The 21,020-nt window shown below is 47.2% G+C and overlaps 1 protein-coding gene across 2 annotated transcripts; it reads right to left on the bottom strand.

Annotated features, from left to right (window-relative positions):
* Positions 1 to 6,453: 6,453 nt before the first annotated feature.
* PLEKHB2 (pleckstrin homology domain containing B2) lies at positions 6,454 to 20,737 on the bottom strand. Of its 2 annotated transcripts, none has more exons than XM_014870316.2 (8): positions 20,101 to 20,737; positions 16,935 to 16,982; positions 16,180 to 16,332; positions 15,364 to 15,466; positions 14,445 to 14,484; positions 12,184 to 12,273; positions 10,960 to 11,074; positions 6,454 to 8,921 (listed from the first exon to the last, which is right to left on the bottom strand). In XM_014870316.2, the coding sequence occupies exons 2-8, from the start codon at positions 16,969 to 16,971 to the stop codon at positions 8,785 to 8,787; spliced, it is 675 nt and encodes a 224-aa protein (XP_014725802.1). In that variant the 5' UTR covers positions 16,972 to 16,982; positions 20,101 to 20,737; the 3' UTR covers positions 6,454 to 8,784. The 2 variants fall into 2 exon arrangements, with proteins under 2 accessions (XP_014725802.1, XP_014725801.1); XM_014870315.2 differs by lacking the exon at positions 20,101 to 20,737 and adding an exon at positions 17,113 to 17,296.
* Positions 20,738 to 21,020: the final 283 nt, after the last annotated feature.

The raw sequence follows: 21,020 nt of genomic DNA, 5'->3' as shown, positions 1-21,020 counted from the left end.
CTAGGCTGTTTCTTATTTAAACACTGTTAATTGTTGCTCTTTATGATCTTATCGAAGGCCTCTGAAAATGCCACCCCATGCTGATATGGCTGTGTCCTCAGTACCTGCACAGAGTGGAACAGCTTTACAGCTTTTCATGAACTTGTCTGTTCCTTTTGCAGGGCTGTCTCTTGGGGAAGCGAGAAGTGAGATGTGACAAGGTAAAGCGACTCCTCCCAACATCACACGAACTGCCTGGGACAGAGCTGAGAAAACTGACCCAGAGCATCCTCATCCCAGGCCAGGGCTCCCAGCCCATCTTCCTGTGCTGGAGCTGGGAAAAGCCAGACCCCCGATCATTACCGGCTTTTGTTCACCTCCTGTGCTGTGCTGGGCTGGGCTGGGCTGGGCTGTGCTGGGCTGGGCTGGGCTGGGCTGGGCTGGGCTGGGCTGGGCTGGGCTGTGCTGTGCTGGGCTGGGCTGGGCTGTGCAGTGCTGGGCTGGGCTGTGCAGTGCTGGGCTGTGCTGTGCTGGGCTGGGCTGGGCTGGGCTGTGCTGGGCTGGGCTGGGCTGTGCTGGGCTGGGCTGAGCTGTGCTGGGCTGTGCTGGGCTGTGCTGTGCTGGGCTGGGCTGTGCTGGGCTGGGCTGGGCTGTGCAGTGCTGGGCTGTGCTGTGCTGGGCTGGGCTGGGCTGGGCTGTGCTGTGCTGTGCTGTGCAGTGCTGTGCTGGGCTGTGCTGGGCTGTGCTGTGCTGGGCTGTGCAGTGCTGGGCTGTGCTGTGCAGTGCTGTGCAGTGCTGTGCTGTGCAGTGCTGTGCAGTGCTGTGCTGGGCTGTGCTGGGCTGTGCTGGGCTGTGCTGTGCTGGGCTGTGCAGTGCTGGGCTGTGCTGTGCAGTGCTGTGCAGTACTGTGCAGTTCTGGGCTGTGCTGTGCTGTGCTGTGCTGTGCTGTGCTGTGCTGTGCTGGGCTGTGCTGGGCTGGGCTGTGCTGTGCTGTGCTGGGCTGGGCTGTGCAGTGCTGGGCTGTGCTGTGCTGTGCTGGGCTGTGCAGTGCTGGGCTGGGCTGTGCTGGGCTGGGCTGTGCAGTGCTGGGCTGGGCTGGGCTGGGCTGTGCAGTGCAGTTCAGGGCTGTGCTGTGCTGGGCTGGGCTGGGCTGGGCTGGGCTGGGCTGGGCTGGGCTGTGCAGTGCTGGGCTGGGCTGTGCTGTGCTGGGCTGGGCTGAGCTGGGCTGGGCTGGGCTGGGCTGTGCTGTGCTGTGCTGTGCTGTGCTGTGCTGTGCTGTGCTGTGCTGTGCTGTGCTGTGCTGGGCTGGGGTGGGGTGGGCTGTGCTGTGCTGTGCTGGGCTGTGCTGGGCTGTGCTGGGCTGTGCAGTGCTGTGCAGTGCTGGGCTGTGCTGGGCTGTGCAGTGCTGGGCTGGGCTGGGCTGGGCTGGGCTGGGCTGGGCTGGGCTGTGCTGGGCTGTGCTGTGCTGTGCAGTGCTTGCAGTGCTGTGCTGGGCTGGGCTGGGCTGGGCTGTGCAGTGCTGTGCAGTGCTGTGCTGGGCTGGGCTGTGCTGGGCTGGGCTGGGCTGTGCTGGGCTGTGCAGTGCTGTGCTGGGCTGGGCTGGGCTGGGCTGGACTGGGCTGTGCTGTGCTGTGCTGGGCTGGGCTGTGCTGGGCTGTGCTGGGCTGTGCTGTGCTGGGCTGGGCTGGGCTGGGCTGTGCAGTTCAGTGCTGTGCCGTGCCGTGCCAGCAGCCCCTGCCAGGCTGCACAAGGGCTGCCAGCACCTTCTCAGGGCCACGGGGCTGCTCCTGTCTGGGGGGCTCCGAGCGTGGGAGCTGCCCAGGGCTCGATCCTGTCCTCTGCCGGCCTGGCAGAACGGGCAGCACAGCCAAAGCACCTCTGCATCTCCAGCAAAACATTTTATCATAAACAGCTCTTCGGCTGCAGCAGCTAGGGATTCGAGCATGGAAATCTGCCATGGAAATGCCTTTCATTACACTCGTGTCCCTGAGCATTCCCATAAAAACTGCCTTTGATCAGCAGGCGGCTCGGAGAGGCCGCGGGTTGTGCTGCTCGCGGGGCAGGCCCGGGCCCAGCGCCGCCATCGCCGGGGCCGCGGCGCCATCTACGGGCGTGAGGGGAGCGCGGCTGGAGACGGCTCCGGGAGGCTGTGCTTACACACCCACCATGGCCATGATCGTGTCATTACACACCGTGTCCTTACACACCCACCATGGCCATGATCGTGTCATTACACACCGTGTCCTTACACACCCACCATGGCCATCATCGTGTCATTACACACCGTGTCCTTACACACCCACCATGGCCATGATCGTGTCATTACACACCGTGTCCTTACACACCCACCATGGCCATGATCGTGTCATTACACACCGTGTCCTTACACACCAACCATGTCCTTAGACATCATGGCCTTACACACCATGTCTTTACACCTCCGGGAGGCTGTGCTTACACACCAACCATGGCCTTACACACCGACCATGGCCTTACACACTGACTATGGCCTTATACACCATGTCCTTGCACACCATGTCCTTATACATTCTGTAAGGCTGTCTTTACACACCATGGGGATGGCCACCCTGCCACCGCCCTGGGAAACCCATTCCACATATGATCGTCCTTTCTGGAAAGAAATTCCTCCTAATGTCCTGTCTGGACCTCCAGCACAGCTTAAAGCAATGTCCTCTCATCCTGTCCCTTGTTCCTGAGAGCAGGGCTGGCCCCTTCCTGGCTACAACCTCCTGGTCAGGGAGTTGTGCAGAGCCAGAAGGTTCCCCCTGAGCCCCCTCTTCTCCAGGCTGAACACTCACAGCTCCCTCAGCTGTTCCTCATAGGACCTGTGCTCCAGCTCCTTCCCCAGCTCCATTCCCCTCTCCAGACTGGTTCCAGCACCTCAGTGTCTTTCCTGAATTGAGGGGCCCAGAATTGGACACAGCACACAAGGTGTGGCCTCATCACTGCTGAGCACATCATGCCCTGCTCCTGCTGGCCACACCATTGCTGACACAGGCCAGGTGCCACTGGTCTTCTTGGCCACCTGGGCACACCTGGTCTCAGGTTCAGCCACTACTGACCCCCAGGGTCTTTTCCTCTGGACAACTTTCCAGCCACTCTGTCCCCAGCCTGTAGTGCTGCAGGGGTAAGTACAGAACTTGGCACTTCACCTTGTGGAACCTCACACAGCTGGCCTCTGTCCATGGATCCAGCCTGTCCAGATCCCTCTGCACAGCCATCCTGCCCTCTGGCAGATCAACAGTGCCAACCAGCTTGGTGTCATCCACGAGTTCACAAAGGATAGACTCAGTTAGTTACAGGACTTTCTGCTGGCCTCCAAACCTGGGAGGTGGCTGTGGCCTGCCCAGCTGGGAGCACACAGCTGATGGATGGCAGGAGATGCAGCTGCTGCTTGGGGTAAGCTCATCTCAGCCCCTATGCACCTGGTCCCAGAAAGCTCAGGGGCTTATCAGGGATTGCTCTTTTTGACTTTACCTGTCATACTTTGCAAAATGCATGGCTAATTTTGGTACATAAAGTACATGGAAGATTGGGTGGAATCAGTATTGCATTCACCATAGTCAGTCAGGTTAAACTCAGCATTGTTGGTCTAAAACTTTCCCAACCTGCACCTTAAAAATCATCACATGGCTTTTAAGCTTGAAATTGTTAATGCAGATACACTGGAGTTTGTATGTGCTGTGTGAGTCCTGAAGCCTTTTAGAGAGATGCCTCAAAAACTCTGAAACCCAGTGAGATGCTCTGTGGCACCTGGGAGGCTCCAAACCAGCTGGGTCTGTGCCAGCCAGCTGGGAACAGCTCTGGTTTGTGGTTAGTGACTGTTCACAGCATATGGGGTGGGGGAACACTCTCAGCTCTGCTGAAATTCAGGGAACACTGAGTTCACTGCAATGCAGTGCAACAGGAGACAGGGATAAATACAGGTACTTTTAGCAATACAACCCAAGTTAATTACAGCAGTTGCATTTTGCAGCCACAAAGAGGAGAGGGAATGCAGGAGCAGAGGCAAAGCCCGTTCTCTAAGCTATTGGAAGCTCTGGAAGGTGTGGAGCTGCTAAGCCTTGCACAGCAAATCTAGATCCTTAACTTCTTGTGGTGCAGAGAATTTCAGTACAAGTGGGTGGGTAGGGTTAAGTATACATGATGTGCTGCTTAGCCTAGTAAATCTACCATAAGGAACTGCTGACTGACAAAACAAGCACAGTCACCATAGCATACTCTGACATTAGCTGATGGGTTGAAATAGCAGTTTTGTTTTCATTCCTTCCCCATTTTAGAGGCTAAAAACCCACCGCCCCTCAGCAGTAAAAAAAAAAAATAAAAGTGCACAAAAGCAGAGATATTGTTTTACAAAACATACTGCAGTCCTTCAGACTAGCAGTTTAATTCCCTGCAAATATGCAAGATTGCCTGCCTTTAGGAGGCAGAGCTAGCTGTGGTCATTTAGTGTCATTGTCAAAGCAAACTTATTGATTGTACCCAATGCTCTGAAGCAATTAATAAACAGGAAATACCAACACAGCAACCAGTAGCATTTTGCCCAGAGCAACATCTGTGCTCCAAGCAGCTTAGTTAACACTAAACAGTACAAATCTGTTGATAACACAATGTCAAATGGTAAATCTGGATCAGTGTTGCATATATCCAAGATTAAGCACTTCTGAGTCAAAGCCTTCAACTCCATTAGAAAGAAATAGGTCTTAATTCTAATCTTGGTGTAGGGGTTGTAGTGTGGAGTTACTTTGCTGATTTCACAGACCTTACATCATGCCTATTAAATGGTAACTGAGATACTCAAGGTTTGTCAGCCTGAGCTGTCTACACTCTAACTAAATGAGAAGTGTTGAATAAAGGCTAGTAAACATGTCGAGACAAAATAATTACACTAAATATGAATTTTATTGCTATGGTTATTTTGCTATAAATTAATAATGAGAATGAGGACATACAGTAAAAGCTGCAGTAAAGGCAGGGAGTGCACAAGAACATAAAAGCTCTGGAGGGGAAACTTGTTGCATGCTACCCTTCATGACTGGAACACAGTCATGCTGAGGAGGAAAAGCACAAACTGAGGAAATCTGAGGAACATGGGTGTGAATTTTCTCCTCTACTCCACATGCGTAGCTGGTTCCACCACCCACTGAATCTTCAGTGAAGAACAAACCAAAGTAAGCCAGTGTTGGATGACATGCAGGGTAGCTCCATCTGGACACTGCTTGGAATATTCTTCAGCACTGGGGAAGATGTGTCTTTGCTGGAAGTCAATGCAGTTGTCCTGTACAGAAACAGAAACAGTGCCCACCCCCTTCTCCCCTAGTCCATTAGCCTTTACCCACTCACCAGAAGAGACTGGCTGTCCCTCAAATTCATCCAAAAAGAAGCCAATTGCTATGTTTTCACCTGTAACTGAGAATGTGGGAGGGTGTCCTGGTTTGCCTCTTTAATGTGGTCAGACTTAACAGGAGGCAGAGCATTCCCACCCTGCTCTCAGAAAGCCTGGCTCTGACCAGCTGTCCATAGCTGAGAGCCCAAAAGTAACAAGCCCCAGATGAACATGTAAACTCCTGGCCTCCATCAGCACTGACACTGAATTCTGAAGAGATTGGCACTGCTGTACCACAGATTTATCCTTACTGCACAAAAACAGTGGCACTGTGCTACCTGTGAACTTCCCACAGCTTTAGGGGGCTTGAGTATTGAGCCCAAAGCAGGAATGTGTGCTTGAGTACTATGGAAATATAACTGGAATTAAAGTCATGAATAGCACCATTCAGAAGCAAACTATCATTTCAATCTGCTTTGAGAATTATCTTGCCACACCTGCTGCCTCTTCCCATCACGGTGGTATCACTGCTCTGCAGAACCTGGCATGGCAGTCCCTCCAAGCCCCAAATCCCATCTCCTTCAGCTCACAGCAGCATCCACACCAACTGCAGATACATGAAGTGCAGAGCTGGGCAGAGAAAGGCTATTGAGTCACGACTGTGTATCCAGCCACACATTCCTGTGGATCTGCCCAAAGCTCTGCTCTGTTCCTGAGCAACAGGACACACAGGCATGTCTTCAGGAAGCAAGTATGAACTTCAACAGTCAGGGACTCAGGTGGCAATCCCCATGCTGCTGCTTTGTGCACCAGGATGTTGACACTTCTGTCTCTGCAGTGAGATCAGAAAGGCTACAAGCACCTGCAGGGAGATAACTGTGCTCTTGATTTCATGCTCTAGCACAGGTTTGTACACTTGCTTTCTGGCTTCTAAATGCCTGTGCTTCTGAGATAGAAAATAGTTCATGATTTTTGTATAAAAGCAGGCTATTGTTTCCAAGCTGTAGTGTGTTTTTCCATTGAGAAGTGTAAGGCTATTTTCTTAATGGAGAATTACATCAGTTTATTCAATTCAATAATTCAATTACAACTTAAAAGAAAAATTCTTTTGAATTCCAACCCAGGAATGTTTTGCAATCAACAATCTTTATTTTATATACTTCACATGAAGAAACCAGGGACCGAGACAGAGTTATCTCCTGAAAACACAAAAGACATGTTCCCCTGCTGTAACTAACGGTTCTTCTGGAAAAAAAGCCCAACCAAAAAAAATCCAGCTGATTCACTTTTTGTTATCCTTTCCCAATCATTATGAAATTTTAAAAAATCATATGATGCCCAATTGTTTAATTCTCCCCTACTCCTTACAAGTTAAGAATCACAGAGGAAGAAGAGATGGAGGCGTTCTGCAGAACTCGCTATTGCAAAGCACAGACCAAACAGTAGCACAGACCTGTGATGATCAAATTCACCTCTTAAAGGGCTTTTTAAAAGGGTAGACATGTTTGTTCACCTATATTCCATCCCTTTCTGACCTCAAGAGAGCTTCAGTAGTGTACTACAATTTCTTTTGGTTTGGACTAGCGATAGGAAACTTTCACTTTAGTCCTCTTTTGCACTTCCAGAATGTTCTTTCAGTACATCTGACTGGTAGAACATGTGCAGCTTATGTTAAACTGTGAAAGGACATGCATGCACAGTGGTGTACAGCTCAGAGCCATCCTCCTGAAAGCAGTTTACCTTCCCTGGATTAGGCCACTCTGAGTAAAGCAGCCACAATTACATGTCTGTTTACTTCCAGTGATTCCACTTGGTTGAGTTAGTCCTAAGGCTCATGAAAGCCCAGTGCTTCCCCTGGCTGCTACCCAAACTGGTCTTGTCCAGGACCTCTCTTGCTTAAATAAGTAGGCCAGAGTCAAGAGAGTTTTAGGATAAAATGGAGAAGATTGGGACTTCAGCTTAATTTATATGGCTGCAAGTTCTCATCTATTTTAATCTTTCCTGACATGAAACCCTGTGAACCATAAGGAAATTAACCTTCTTCTAAATGGAAGGATGAGTAAGACTTAACATTAAAATAGTATGCGAATACAGGAAGCTAAAAGTGGAAGTATAAAAATAAGTCCTCTTACTATAAGAACTCAGCTTAGGCACCCTGCCTCATTTACCTGAACAAGAAAGCCCATGCATTTCTTTCCCTGCCAAGCACAGCTCAGCATGGATTAGAACAGGCCATGTAACACATAAAACAGCTGCACTCCAGGGGACAGTCCACATCACACTGTGAAGAGAAACCACGCTTACAAGCAAAACCAGACAGGTTCCTTGGAGTGTTTTTCTCAACAAGTCATGGAGGGAAGAGGAGACCTGCTGAATGTGAGGGGGAAATGTGCATACAACAAACTCAGGCTCAGCTGTGCTCAAAATTAGTTGCAAATAAGGAACCTGTTTCAGGAAACTTTGGGGCTAAGAGGCAAACATCCTGTCCTAGCTCTGGCAGGGCAGCTGATATCAAAGTGCCTGTGTGCAAGGTCTACTTGTGTTGCTTGTCTCTCCCCTCCTGACTGTTCTGCCTGCAGAGGGGCTGGCAGGCCCGACAGAGAAAGGGCTGTTCAAGTTCATTCTCCTTCTGCAGCCTCTGCAGAGCCATGGCAATAACACAGACACAGGACAATGGCTGGGTCCTAATAATGCAGTGTCTGAGGCTGCTGTTTTGCAGACACCTGCAAAGCTAAAGATCTGGTACTTCCACCTGACCAGAGAAGAGTCATCCAGGATAAAGAGGGAGCTAAAAGAACAAACACTGCTCTTCCTTGCCACTGGTCATTCACATTTCTGGGAGAACAAAAGAATTGAACAGTGTTGCTGCTTCTTAGTGGTTTGCTTATACATTCTCAGAGACAACTTTACCTGGATGGTGTGAGAGGCAGGTACAGGACTCCACCTAAGAAAGCACACTACCATCTCCAGGCAAGTCTGAAAACAAAAAACCCTCAAGCATGGCAGACTGTCTAATGCCCAAGGAATCTCTGCTGAGCTCTATGTTTTTCTGGGGAATGTTTAAAAGCCAGTAGTATGTCTATACTAATGCAGGACTCTTGTTTTATTTGAACTACATCTTAGACCTCTCCCCCTAAAAAAAGCTTTCTTCCAATGGTGTTTAAAGTAACAGTCTGTTCATAAAGCAGGTGACTGCTACCACGTGGCACTGGTGCTCGTATTGATCCTTACAATTCTGAACATCAGACCAGAATTCAAGAGCAGCACATGCCACCTCCAACCACTTAACTAAACGGTGCCTTTAAACTCTCATTAAGACAGTTAAGAATCAGTTATTAAGATGTCACTACTGAAAAATAACTATTGCATTTTTCAAAGTTTAACAGTAAACAACATTGCCAATATATTATTGCACACAATAAAGGGGTTTGAAACTACAGAGATAAGGAGAGGGTAATCTAGAAGACCCAAAATAATGATCCCAGAGCCATTCCAGTTGCTGCTCCAGCCAGCATGCCCAGTGCAAGATCTCCATCACTGTCACGGTAGCGCTCTTGAATGATGACGTGGTTTGCAGGGGGCTGGCCATAAGGTCCTAGGAAATAAGAAGTTGTTGGGAGGAGGGAAAAAGAAATGTGTATCTTAATACCATACACTTAATTTCAAAGCAGGCCATTCTTTCACATTCTTCCTTCAAATACCAATATTTTGTCAGCTGCACAAGTAGAATACATTTCTGCTTTGGATTCAGCCTCTACATTAATTAAATCCAAGAGGCTAGCAACACTTCTAGCCTTGTAACAGCTTAATATCTGTGAGGAAAGCTCATCACAAATGTAAAAGTGAACATTGTTCTGCAAAAAAAATATGAATTAATTGTATTCAATGTATGGATTTGATGTAAGAAATGGGTCTAAAAATTGATTCAGCCTTGAAGTGAAGGCAAATAGTTTAGTTCTTCCCCCTTACCCCCTCCCCCTGAAAAAATCTTTGGCAGGTCTCAAGCCAGTAATTTGTCTGAAACTCTGCATCAGTTATTTAAAATTACTGCCTACTGCAGTTCAGCCTTCACATCCTGGACTGATCTGTGGGGTGGTGACAGCTGCAACATTTCTGTGCAGATGAAAATTGGCCAGTAGTAAGAAATTAACCTGAGACTCACAAAGCCACTGACTGACCCTGTAACAGACTTGTACAAGCTTCACCTGTCATGTTTTCTGATTGAGCTCCTAGCTGCAAAGCAAACAGAACAGTACTGGTTTCCCTTCCAGACATTTCAGGGAGATTAAATACTCTTGAAAATCCCACTGTGGTGTTTTGTAACAGATTCTTAAGTAATCCAACTAAATACAACTAGGAAAAGCTTTCACTGACTCCCAACAATGCATGACTCTCTCCCCAAGAAGGATTATGGCACTGCAGAGGAGGAATGGAGCTGAAAGCACAGGGCTTAAGTGAGATGCTGTGGTGAACCTGAACCCTAAGGTTTAGTTGCAATGACCTAAGTGAAGGAAAACATTGAGCCTTGGTTACTGTGCCCAACCAGGAACCAGTATCTTAACACACTGGACTTGCTAACTGGTCAGGGGAGTTACTGTTTGATGCTGCATTGTTATCATATGGCTTTGGCTTGATTTCCAAGGCCTGCTGGAAGTTTTTTAAAACAGTTCTTGGGTTTTTTAGAAGTTACTGCTTTTCAGAGCCAACAGAACACGTGTTCCTCTGTCTTTGAATGTACATCATCTGTATCTTAGGACTTCAGTAACTTAGGTGAAGAAAACTTTAAAAGCTTTAAAGGCTGATACACCTCCCTTCTAACAAAAAAATGAAAAAGGCAATATAATAGGAAATAACCTGAAAAATGTCAAATAGAAAATAAAATCTCCCTCAAAACTGAAATTAAAAAAAAAATCTCATTAGAGATTCTTGTTTGCAGAGTCAAATCATAAACAATTAGTTTTCTCATTTTTATTACTGTACAGCTCTAAAGCCCCAGTTCTGTAGAACTGGGGCTCTATGCAAAACTAACCCTAAATTAAGGTGGCTGTGATTAAAAGCACACCCTACAATTTTACTCTTTGCTTCCTGCTTTTGAGATTGAAAGCTATACAAACCTCAGCAAAACAACAGAAGATTTCATGTGGCTGAAATGCTGCCCTACAGCAACTACAGCACATGGGGAAGGAACCAGCTACAACTTTGTTCTGGGAGTGGATTTACCTTTGAAACTTGCATTTAAATAATCAAACTAGGTATAAGAGCAGCAGATGAATGAAAAGCTCCATCAATGCCCAATATGGAGTACTGAATCACAAAATCACATCTTCCTCTGGCTCTTGTACCTTTCCTTAAAAAACATGCTGTAGTTAGAGTTCTGTATGCTTCAAAAGGAGCATTTATAAAGCAATGTAACTATGCTGAGCTCACACTGGGAAGGTTAAATCCCTTAATACCAATTTCACTGTACTCCCTTTGTTGTGAAAGGGTGAGTGGACTTGGTTCCAGCTACAGGTCAGGTTTCTTTCTTTGTGTGCAGGAGTGGTGGCTGGTAAAGAATGGTGATTAATAGAGCTAAAGCCAGGAAGATTAACTTAAATAGCTTCTGTGGCAAGGTGGAGGATGTGGCTGCTTACCTTGGTATGGATACTGATAGGGAAGAGCATAAGCTTGTCCATTGGAGGCATAGAAGATCTGAGGGCCCACGGGAGGATATGCACCATGGTACTGATCATAGCCATAGCCATAAACCTGACATTGAAAAAGGTCTGTTACATAAATACACTTTGCTATGGATCCAATTCAGCACACTGTTCAATTTGCCTTCATTTCTAATGGAGTTAAAGCTTCACTAAAATATCCAGGCTGTCCTGCTATAGCCAATCTACTCCCTAGAATGGATTCAGAACAGCTGCTTGAAAAAATAAGCACTCCAAGCAGCATTCCCTCTCTTCCTTTCCTGGATAGGCAACAGCAGAGGCAGGGTCTGGATCATCAGGCAGAGGCACAGCAGCCCTGCCAGGTTCTCCTCTCTGCCATCACACCAATAACAGCTCTCTGGGGAGCTCAGAAGTGCCAGGAAGGCAGCAGCTGATCCCAAAAACCCCAACCAACCTTCTGAGAGTGTACACTGCAAGCAAATGTCAGATTAAAGACAAATGCTCTAGAGCTGTATGTTTTAGAAGTAATTTTTTTTGCACAGAGGAAGATTTCAGCACTGCAATTAGTTCTTAACAGAAGTGAGAGGCTGGAGCAGATAGTGAAAAAAGCAATAGTGCTCCAGACTATCCCCTCACATATTACTGCACATCACTAAGCACATCCAGAAATCCCCAGCTTATCCTGGTTTGGTCCCAAAGCTGCTCCTTCACTGCAAAACAACTGTGTATCTAGGAACCATAACCCTATTGTGTTGCTGAGACCTCTTGGTACAACAAAATCCTTATGTGTTAAAAGTGGCAACTCCAGTCATTACACTCTATGTCTAAAATTCCTGATCTTACACCTTTCCAGTGCTTGCACAACATGAAAGTGTAGTTACACCTCCTTATGTTAGAAACTGCACGACCAATATATTTGAAGATCAGCCAAATAAATTCTGCCCTGTCTCTCAGAAGCTTTATTTGTCAAGTTCATTGAGCAGCCACTCCTTTACACACTTCCCAACCAAACGTGCCTCATCCCTTTCAAAGGAAATCCATCTCAAATAAAAGCAGCAATAGGTTGATAGTGCCTTACCCTCTGCTATTGTAAAAGCTTTAAAGCTGGGTATAAGAGTACAGTGCAGCACTTTGTGAGTGCAGAAGGAGGCTGCCCCTGCTGCCTCACTCATGTTAACACTTCCTGACTGCAACTCTTACCTCAGGTGATGGTGTGGCATAAGCTGTGTAGGGAGGAGGGGCCGAGGAAATGGCTGTCTCATCATACATCACATCAGATCCCACGTAGCCCTAGACACCATGGATAGAGAGCAGTTATCACCTGTTCCTACAGACTGACAGTTAGAGCAGTCTAAAGACTTAAACTCAATGACCCCAAAGAAAAAGTAACCTTCAGCCACACTGTGTGTTAAGAAAGCAGTGAGTACCTCATAAAGGCTGCAAAAAGAAAGTACCTGGAGAGTAGAGCTGGGAGAATACAAATTCCTGATCAAGCACAGAAAGGAGCCACAGATCTTTTCCCTGTGTGCCACAGATATGCATATGTGTACATGCAAGCACACTGGCTCCTTCCACCATTCCAGAGCCTACTGTTAATTTTCTGTCTTCAGACAAAGAAATCATCACAACTAGGCTGGCTGCTTCCTGGAACCCCAGAGTATCTTGGTATCACCAAGTTCTGCAGAAGCAGGTAAAGGAAACAAATGCAGTAGCCAAAAGTGGTACCTGAGGCAAAGGTGGTAACACTTGAGTCCATTCAGAATAAGTTCTCAAAGACAATTAAGATTTATTACACTACCCTTGTATTCTTGCTCCTAATATCCAAAATCTACAGTGATGTTCTTACTCCCTTTTCCAAGACAAAAGCCTGCTCCCATTCTTTAATTCACAAGGGAACATTTTAATAAATCAACAGCAAATGTTGTATTATCTCTTGGAGTGATGAAATCATGGCATTTGAGGACATAATATGGTTATATCCCAAGTCAAATTCATGGTGAAGATTCTAAGGATTGCTTGAAATGCTGTTAAAATACTACATGAAGTGGTATTTCCATCACCTGAGAAATCTGCTCACATCTTAGTAGTAAATGTGTTCTGCCCTGCCACAGGGATCTCTGTACAAGCAATGCACAAGCCTGCAAACACCTGTAAATGATACAGTTCTCAAAGCTAAGGTGATCACCCTGCTATTCCAGTCAAGTTAGGAGGCACTGCTGGATGCTTGGAATTTTTGAAAAGTGTGTCACACCTACAGACTCAAACCCACTTACCCAGTTAGTCCAGGTCTTCATTGGACACCTTTAATAGCTTTGGAAAATGTTAATTTATGTATCTACTTGTGTAGAGATAATTTATGTATCTACTTTGAGTAGCAGGGGTCTGCCTTGGCTGACCAAGGTCAGCACTGCCACGTTCTGAGCCATCTATCAAGGCTGGCAGCAATGTCACAGGCATGAAAACAGCAGTTCCCATTTCCTTAAAGCAGGAGTCACCATCTCACACACAGGTGAGATACAGCCCCTAAAACTAGAGCAGACAGACCACCAGTGTTGTGTCCTCTGCATGAGGACAAATCCTTCACTTCTCATTTAAGGCCACAGGCAGTGCAGCAGGGCTGCAGTCAGAGCCAAGTGTTTGCTTTGGGTTTCTGCAAACCTAAGTTATATCATCTGATAGATGCCCCAGTACAGTGGCAAACAGGACAGCAGAAACTGAGATAAGCTTCTACAAAACACAGCATTTCCCCTAAAACAGAAACACCTCAGGTTGGTTCAGCCTAGTCATCCAAGGAAAGCCAGTGCTGCAGAGTACTCTGCAAGGCAGTCTGAAGGAAAAACAAATTAGCAATACCCACAAGTGCATGGATGTGGCTGCCCAAAGGTACAGTTCTTCAGAAGATTCACAAAGAGGCTTCTGTGATTGCTGTTTCTCTCCACAGCTAGCATGGCAATGCAGAGGTAACACACTCCTCCTCAGCATGCCTGCACTCCCCTCCAAGCATCTCACTCTTCCCCATGTCTCTGCCAAGAAGCATCCCACAGTGGGATGGATCTACATTAACAAACAGCTGCTGTGTAGTAAGCTTCCTTTAGCACTGCACCCACCTGGTGCAACAAACACTAGGAGTGAAAAGTTCATTTTTTCTGGTTGAAGATTTGCTTGTTGCCCACAGCCTCAGTGCCCACAGATTAGCTTTCCAAACATTCACTTCTACCCAGAGAAATCATTCCTTAAAATCATTATTTTCCATACAGCATGTATTTGCCTGGACTTGGATGCAAGGATGTGTTTGTGATGCACAGAATCATTCTTCTCCCCACCCACAAGCTTTACTATCATGCTCATGACCCTGTTTAGCAGAGAAGGATGGAACATGATTTCAGAACTAAGCTGCTGGACCACACATAACACTGATGTGTTGCTTCTCTACCAGTATAAAATCTAGGTAGGACACTCACTGTATTTGTTCTGGCGTCCTGGAGAGCAATTTTCCATGCCCTGCAAAAAAACCCCCATTGGTTAGTGGAACACTGATAAAAATTAATGCCACCTTTTCCTTTCAGGTCAATGAAACAAACAAGGTTAGCAACTAGAGGTACTCCAGGAGCAGAGTTTAAGATATTCATGTGTCAGAGCCTAATGAGACACTCAAATGAATGCACAGAAGTGTTACACCAAGAATGAGAAATAATTACTTTCTTTGCAGAGCTGAGAAAGAACGAGGAGGAACAAGAGGAGGAATGGATACGGTTTTAGGGGTCCTTGCTGCAAGCACAACAGGTAGGAAATTTGCAGTCATGCTTAGGATGAGGTAATAGGAAGAGATGCACCCCAGCAGGACAGTTCATTAGAGCAGGGGCCTTGATGCTCTTTCCCAGGAGGCAGGCACACCTCACCCAGCTCCTCCCCTGCCATGGGGCTGGGAGCATGCTCCATGGGCCACACTTGGCAAACAGTGACCACAGAAGTTATCTAACTGTACACAGCCCAGCTCAGCTGGGAGTTCACAATAATGGAATATTCCTCCTATCACTACTAGGATGTCCTTGGGCTAATGCCACATCATGTGCTCCTGAAGAATGGCAAAAGTTTAAAAAAATCTGTTTAACAAGTCTTGCATTAATCATATTAATCAGATTCTTCTACTCCTCCTCACCCTTCAGTGTTTTCAGTGACTTAACTTGCAGTTAAGTTTGCATGAGCTAAATAACTTCTAGGAGAGCTATTGGGTTTTTTGTCACTGTCCTGCTTTTATGTGCTTGAAATCTTTCTTAAAATATATCTCTGAAAGTTAGAAGGGAGGATAATAACTAAGAAGAGAGATAGAGGGATAAAAGAGGGAGAGGCAGCAGAACCATTATTCTCTGGCTGTCTTACAGGCAGTCATCTGCACTCTCTGCACAGAGGTTGACTGTCTTCCCATCACGGCAAACAATCTGCAGTAAACAGTCTCTCTGCTTCCCCTCTGGAGGCTGGAAATCTAAGTGAGAAAAACAGAGATGAGTTATGAAGTATAAACAGCACTACATGATCACATGTACAAGAAGGGAGTCACTTTATGCAAGCTTGGACAAATTAAACTGGGGCCAGTTGTTGCTGCCTTCCATGGCATCAGAGCAAGTCCCAGAAGGAAATAACCTGTCCTTACTCTTCAGAGTGTCCTCAAAGTAAGCAGCTCTGAACAGCTGTCCTATGAAATGCAAGTGTCTTACAGCAGAACCAGTCCATAGTCAGCAATAAGAACTCTCCAGCACTCGTGTCCTTCTCTTGTGTCAGCACCGAGTGGAGCACCAACAAATGCTAGAAGTGAACTTAGGAAAAACATCTGCTGAGGTTTCCCATTTCTAGCCCTGCCTCTCCATCCAGCCAGCACTGTGGCTACACCAGGAATGCTCTGTGTCAGACACACAGTCCTGCTGGGAACAGCCCATCCTGCATGCATGGTACACTGTCCTCACTGAGTTTTAGCAGGCAGTATCAAACCCTAACCTATCACACCCTGGGTATCTCCAAAGCAATTTAGGAGTTGGTGGGGTTGAGTTTTTTTGGAAGGTGGGGTGATTCAAGGACAGTGAAGTTGCACACATTTTGGACATGTCTCTATCTGAGGTAGTGCTGTATGTGGTATGCTGGGCAGGCACTGAAGCTGCAAAGAATCCCTGGATATACTAATCCTGAAGATTTCATTATTACCTCGACATTCATTTCCCACTCTGAGGTTGATGCAGTGGATTCTCATGTGGATTTTATCTTCTAGATCATGGCGATTCTGATCATCATAGAATATTAAGCGGCCATCAGACCACAGATCAAACCAGTTCTTCTTCCAACGCCGTAAAATAGTACCTTAAAAATCAAACAGTCACTCTTGAGGGCACATATCGGGAAATATTTCTGTCCTAAAGTTAATAAAATATAAACCAAGAAATCCTTCACAGTTGCCCTAACAACATTCCAAAGTGCCAAGCAAAATGCTGTATTCAACATCCCCACTTGGGAACATTAGAGAATTGGGTACCATATTTAACCTAGGATTCAAAGCAAAACTGATTTTATTGTCAATGCATGATCTGATGCTGGAGTTCTAACTTGCTGCAGGAACAAGCAGAGGGCATAATTAATTGAAAGACACTAAGCTGACAGGTAAAGTTTCCAAGTTTCCAAGTCCCCTAATTACAGAGCAGCATCTGAAGCTGAATGCCAGTCAGACATCTCAGATATGTTTATATCCTGTTTTTCACTGGAGTACCCAAAGGTCACATGGGAATGCCATCATGACACGTCATTATGTGACGTTCTAAAAGTAAAACAAAACAAAACAAAACAACAAAAACAACCTACAGAATAGAGGCCTGATTTAAGAAAACCTGAGAATTACTGAGCTGCTCTGTTTTCTGAAGAAATCCCAGTGAACAGGGAGAGAAGGAAGAGAAAGACCCACGACTCACTTTGCCGGAGCAGCCATCCGCTCTTCACAAATGCCATTGTTGCTTAACCTAGTGGGCAGAAGAGGAAGGGGGAGGGGGAGAAAAGCAGTTTTCAGTATTTCACAATAATACATTAGAAAGAGGCATCTCAGCACCCTCTATTAGAGCTGCAGGCACCCAGCTCACAGTAGATGCTCACAGTGGATGCAGTAGATCCCTGCTGAAGATACTCAGTAAGCACAGTTGGTGTTGTAGACGTAACAAATCCAGCGTGACTGTCAGATATCACCTTGATGTTTAACTGCAAGCAAAAGCTTATGGCTACTGCTTTTAGAAAATGGGGAAGAGACAGACTGGAAATGACTGCTTCTTGACTCACCACTAGTTCCTTTCAAAGTTGTTCTCTCTGCATACGTGTACTTCCTGTATTCTGCAGTCTCAAGTTACCAAGCACCCTCACTTCTATCTGCCTCTTTTTTTTTTCCTGTACTTCCTCTTCTGTGTTTTTCATTCACTGGTTCAAAGTCCAAAACAAAAGCTGAAACAGTTTCATCTTAAACAGGAAGGAGAAAGCTGTTTTTATGACTTGCATTTCTTTCAAATCATCACTAGCTCGCTCCAAGAAGAATTAAAGTAAAAGATAAGCCCATAAAATAAAATTCTTAGTTCTTCTCAGCTTTTAAATGAAGCTTGAAATAGCAAGGCAAGGACTCTGTGTTAAATTCAAGTTATCACACATGACATTAAATACTTGGCCATTGCATTCTGGTTTATGAGCATGCTGGAAAAAAGAGATCAAGCATAGGATATATTGGAAAATGAGGTTTTATTTTATAGCCTAATGCTGTTCTGATTATTGTTTTAAAAGAGATTATAAAAACTCAACTATCCAGGTGCAATTGAACTAGAAAAGCAAGAACAGAAGCATTTTAAGCCTCCCCTGAGAAGACTGCTTTTTAGAAATTATTTGTGGGGCCGGTAAGCCAATATGAGAAACAGATACTGGAACCTAACAAATAACATTCTACTGGTAGCAGCATAAGGGGGGGCCATGAGGGGTGAAAGGTGGCGTAGTAGATTTGATAGACAGAGGAACTACTGCCAGACAAACCTCAGCAGAATGTGTTTAAAGCTGAGGAGAAGGGAGAAAAAGAAAAGTTTTGTAATCTTCTAGTAAAATGTAAAGTTAGTAAGATCCATCTGTTTCCTGATCTAATGGGTATTACTTGTAGCTGTGTCCTCTTCAGAGTACTGGGCAAATACTGTAGCACACAAGAGTATAACCATCAGGATTTCATATTTAAGGAATGCCTCATCCTGCACAGGCTTGGATATGATGGTGAGAACCACCTGCAGGTAAAGTTTGAACTCCAAGATAAACCTCTTATTCTTGACTTTTGTACCAGCTTGCTGGGAAAAGAAAGATCCTGCTGAGAGCCCACCGAAAGGGAGTGTCAGACTCCTGTCCTGCTTTAGTCATGGTCACATGGTCCTGCTCTGGGCTCTGAGTGTGCAGACAGGGAGCTCCAGAAACAGAGGCCAATTAATTCTTCCAAAGTAACAAAGCAGTACAAAGGGCCTGAGCCTCATTCTGCCACCACCCCAGTACAAGCTTCTCTCCCCTTGATTCTCCTTTACAAGGAAACTGTCTGCTTGCTCTTCATTTTCATAGGAATGGGTGTCTCTAGCGGTGTTTCCATGTCTTCCAGCTTGCCCAATAAGCTGAAATCACTATTTCTGGAGGCTGTTTCATAGTCTACAAGCCAAAGAAGGGTTTGCATGAACTTCATTTCTGCTGCAAGTGTTAGACTAGGCCATGGAATGTTGTTGCTACCTTTAAACCTACTCTGTTACACAGTAGCATTATTAGACTTAACTTAGATACAAAAAGGGGAAGAACCAAAGAAAACCTTTCTCTTGATAAATTGAATTTTTCATGTGATTACAGAGCAGCTCACAAAGTCTCACATTCAGAATGTCTCAGAGCTGTCTAAAGCTACAAGAGCAAACAGGGTTTTAGCAGCTGTATAGCACCTTGCATGTAGCCTCAACAACAACCCTTTCCCAATTCAGTTTAAGTGCCCAAAATTTCAGCTCTGCATAGAGAGCACACAAGAAATCACACAGAACAATCTGTCAGCACTTAAAGTAGGAGGTGCAAAAACAACTAGATATTCTTCCTTGTCCTTCTTAAGCACAAGCACTTCATATGAAGTCCTATACAGTATTCACAGTCCACCCACATGATGTTTAAAAGTGTATTTGCAGAGCTAGAAGATAGCCTAGCAAGATCAACTACATCTCCATAGTATGTTCTTGTTAAACTAGCCCAGTGCCACCAACATGAAAAAATGGGACTTCATCAAAGATAAATTAATTTATAACGAATATGAGTAAAAGTGTTTTGGTGACTGAAATCGAAGAGTAGTAGCACTCTGAACTCGAGTTAAGAGCAGATGCAGCAAAGGCATGGGACTATTCCCTTCTGCTCCCTGGAACAGCAGTTTTCTGCACGGAATACAATGTGGAATATCCAACAGTCTGTTCCAGTCCATTTCTTGGAAAAACACACTTTAAAACAAATCAAGTGTTTCTCCCTGCAGCTTGTAACCACTGGAGCAATTTTGAAGAGCGCAGTTGCGCTAGCAGCGGGCCCGATCCGGCAATCCGTGTAGATGGAGAGGGCTGAGACACCAGACCCAGCGACGGAGCAGCGGTGCCCACGGACACTCCCGGCTGCTTTACTCCCGGTACTTCGGCTACAGCACCGTGTTCAAACGTAACCTACCCGCCCCTCCCGCTCCGAACAGCGCAAGTTTTCTATTTCTGGAGCTCCCTGGCTGTGGCCCAGCCGCGCAGGCCCTTTCCCGGCAGCTGTCTGTGCTGTCCGAGCCCTCCGTGCCAGCCCTCCCACCGGGACAGCCCCTGGCAGCCCCCGGGGCCCCTGTCCGGCCAGGGCACGGCGGGGCTCCGCTCCGTGCCCGCGGGCAGCGGCCTGGGCTGGGCCGGAGAGCCGCGTCTGGCCCTCCCCGCCGCCGACAGCCGGGCCCCGGCACCGCCACAGCCGGGCCCGCGCCCCGCTGACCTTGGCGGGGCTGGCGGCGGCCAGGCCTCCCCCGGAGCCGGGCCCCCTTCTCCCCTTCCCCCTCTCCTTCCTCCCTTCTCCCCCGGCCCTACCCGGCCGTACCTGCTGTCCCCGCTCCGCCGGCCCCGCTCCGCCCGCGGGCAGCGCCAGCCCCGTCCTGACGTCACCCGGATCCGCCGGGAGTGTCCGGGAGTGTCCGGGGGGAAACGCGCCCAGCCCGGCACACGCTGGGATCCGCCGGGAGTGTCCGGGAGTGTCCGGGGGGAAACGCGCCCAGCCCGGCACACGCTGGGATCCGCCGGGAGTGTCCGGGAGTGTCCGGGGGGAAACGCGCCCAGCCCGGCACACGCTGGGATCCGCCGGGAGTGTCCGGGAGTGTCCGGGGGGAAACGCGCCCAGCCCGGCACACGCTGGGATCCGCCGGGCACGGCCAGCGTTGGGACACTGACCCCGTTCCCGTTAATGCCTTCCCCCGACGCCACACGCCCTTTCCCAGCTCTTTAAATACATCATCGCCGGGGCCAGCGCCTGGCACGGTGTCGGCCTCAGGGCACTAAGGCATCAGGCTTTTTCTTTTTCTTTCCTTGGACAGTTTCTGATCTCACGCTTCGTTCAGGCGGTCACACAATTACCGGAGGCCAGGGAAGGCCGGCGGGGCTGTGACCTCTTACATAAGGCAGCCAGAAGCGCGGCCGGGCCGTGTTCTCACGGCAGCTCTGCGCTCTGCCGGGTCAGTGCTGCCCGCACGCCGCTCTGCCCGCACTGATGGGCAACGCGCTGTGCCACCACGCAATCAGCTCCATCATCCAAACAGTGTGGAAAATGAGAACGACCTCTTATGGAGATGTAATATTTCCCCTGATTGATGGAATTTGCTGTTAGAACTTTTCCCAGGCTCATTCTGGCAGCCTAGGAGGGAATACCACTATTATAACAACTGTAAGTATTAGAAACAAACAAACAAAAAATCATTACTTTGTTTGACTCAATCAATCTCTTTAAGAATAGATAAAACAGAAATA

The sequence above is a fragment of the Sturnus vulgaris genome, chromosome 10 (genome assembly GCF_052056855.1).
Source record: "Sturnus vulgaris isolate bStuVul1 chromosome 10, bStuVul1.hap1, whole genome shotgun sequence".
Classification (NCBI taxonomy): domain Eukaryota; kingdom Metazoa; phylum Chordata; class Aves; order Passeriformes; family Sturnidae; genus Sturnus; species Sturnus vulgaris.
Note: the sequence above shows the minus strand (reverse complement) of the source record. Positions and strands in the feature narration are given on the sequence as shown.

What these genes read in the sequence shown, in the direction of transcription:
- PLEKHB2 (XM_014870316.2), bottom strand. Translation starts at nt 16,971, where the DNA reads ATGGCATTTGTGAAGAGCGGATGGCTGCTCCGGCAAA. An exon ending in AGGACGCCAGAACAAATACA is followed by an intron (nt 12,274 to 14,444) that starts GTGAGTGTCCTA and finishes CATGGTGTCTAG; the next exon opens with GGCTACGTGGGATCTGATGT. An exon ending in CTATCAGTATCCATACCAAG is followed by an intron (nt 8,922 to 10,959) that starts GTAAGCAGCCAC and finishes CTTATTTCCTAG; the next exon opens with GACCTTATGGCCAGCCCCCT.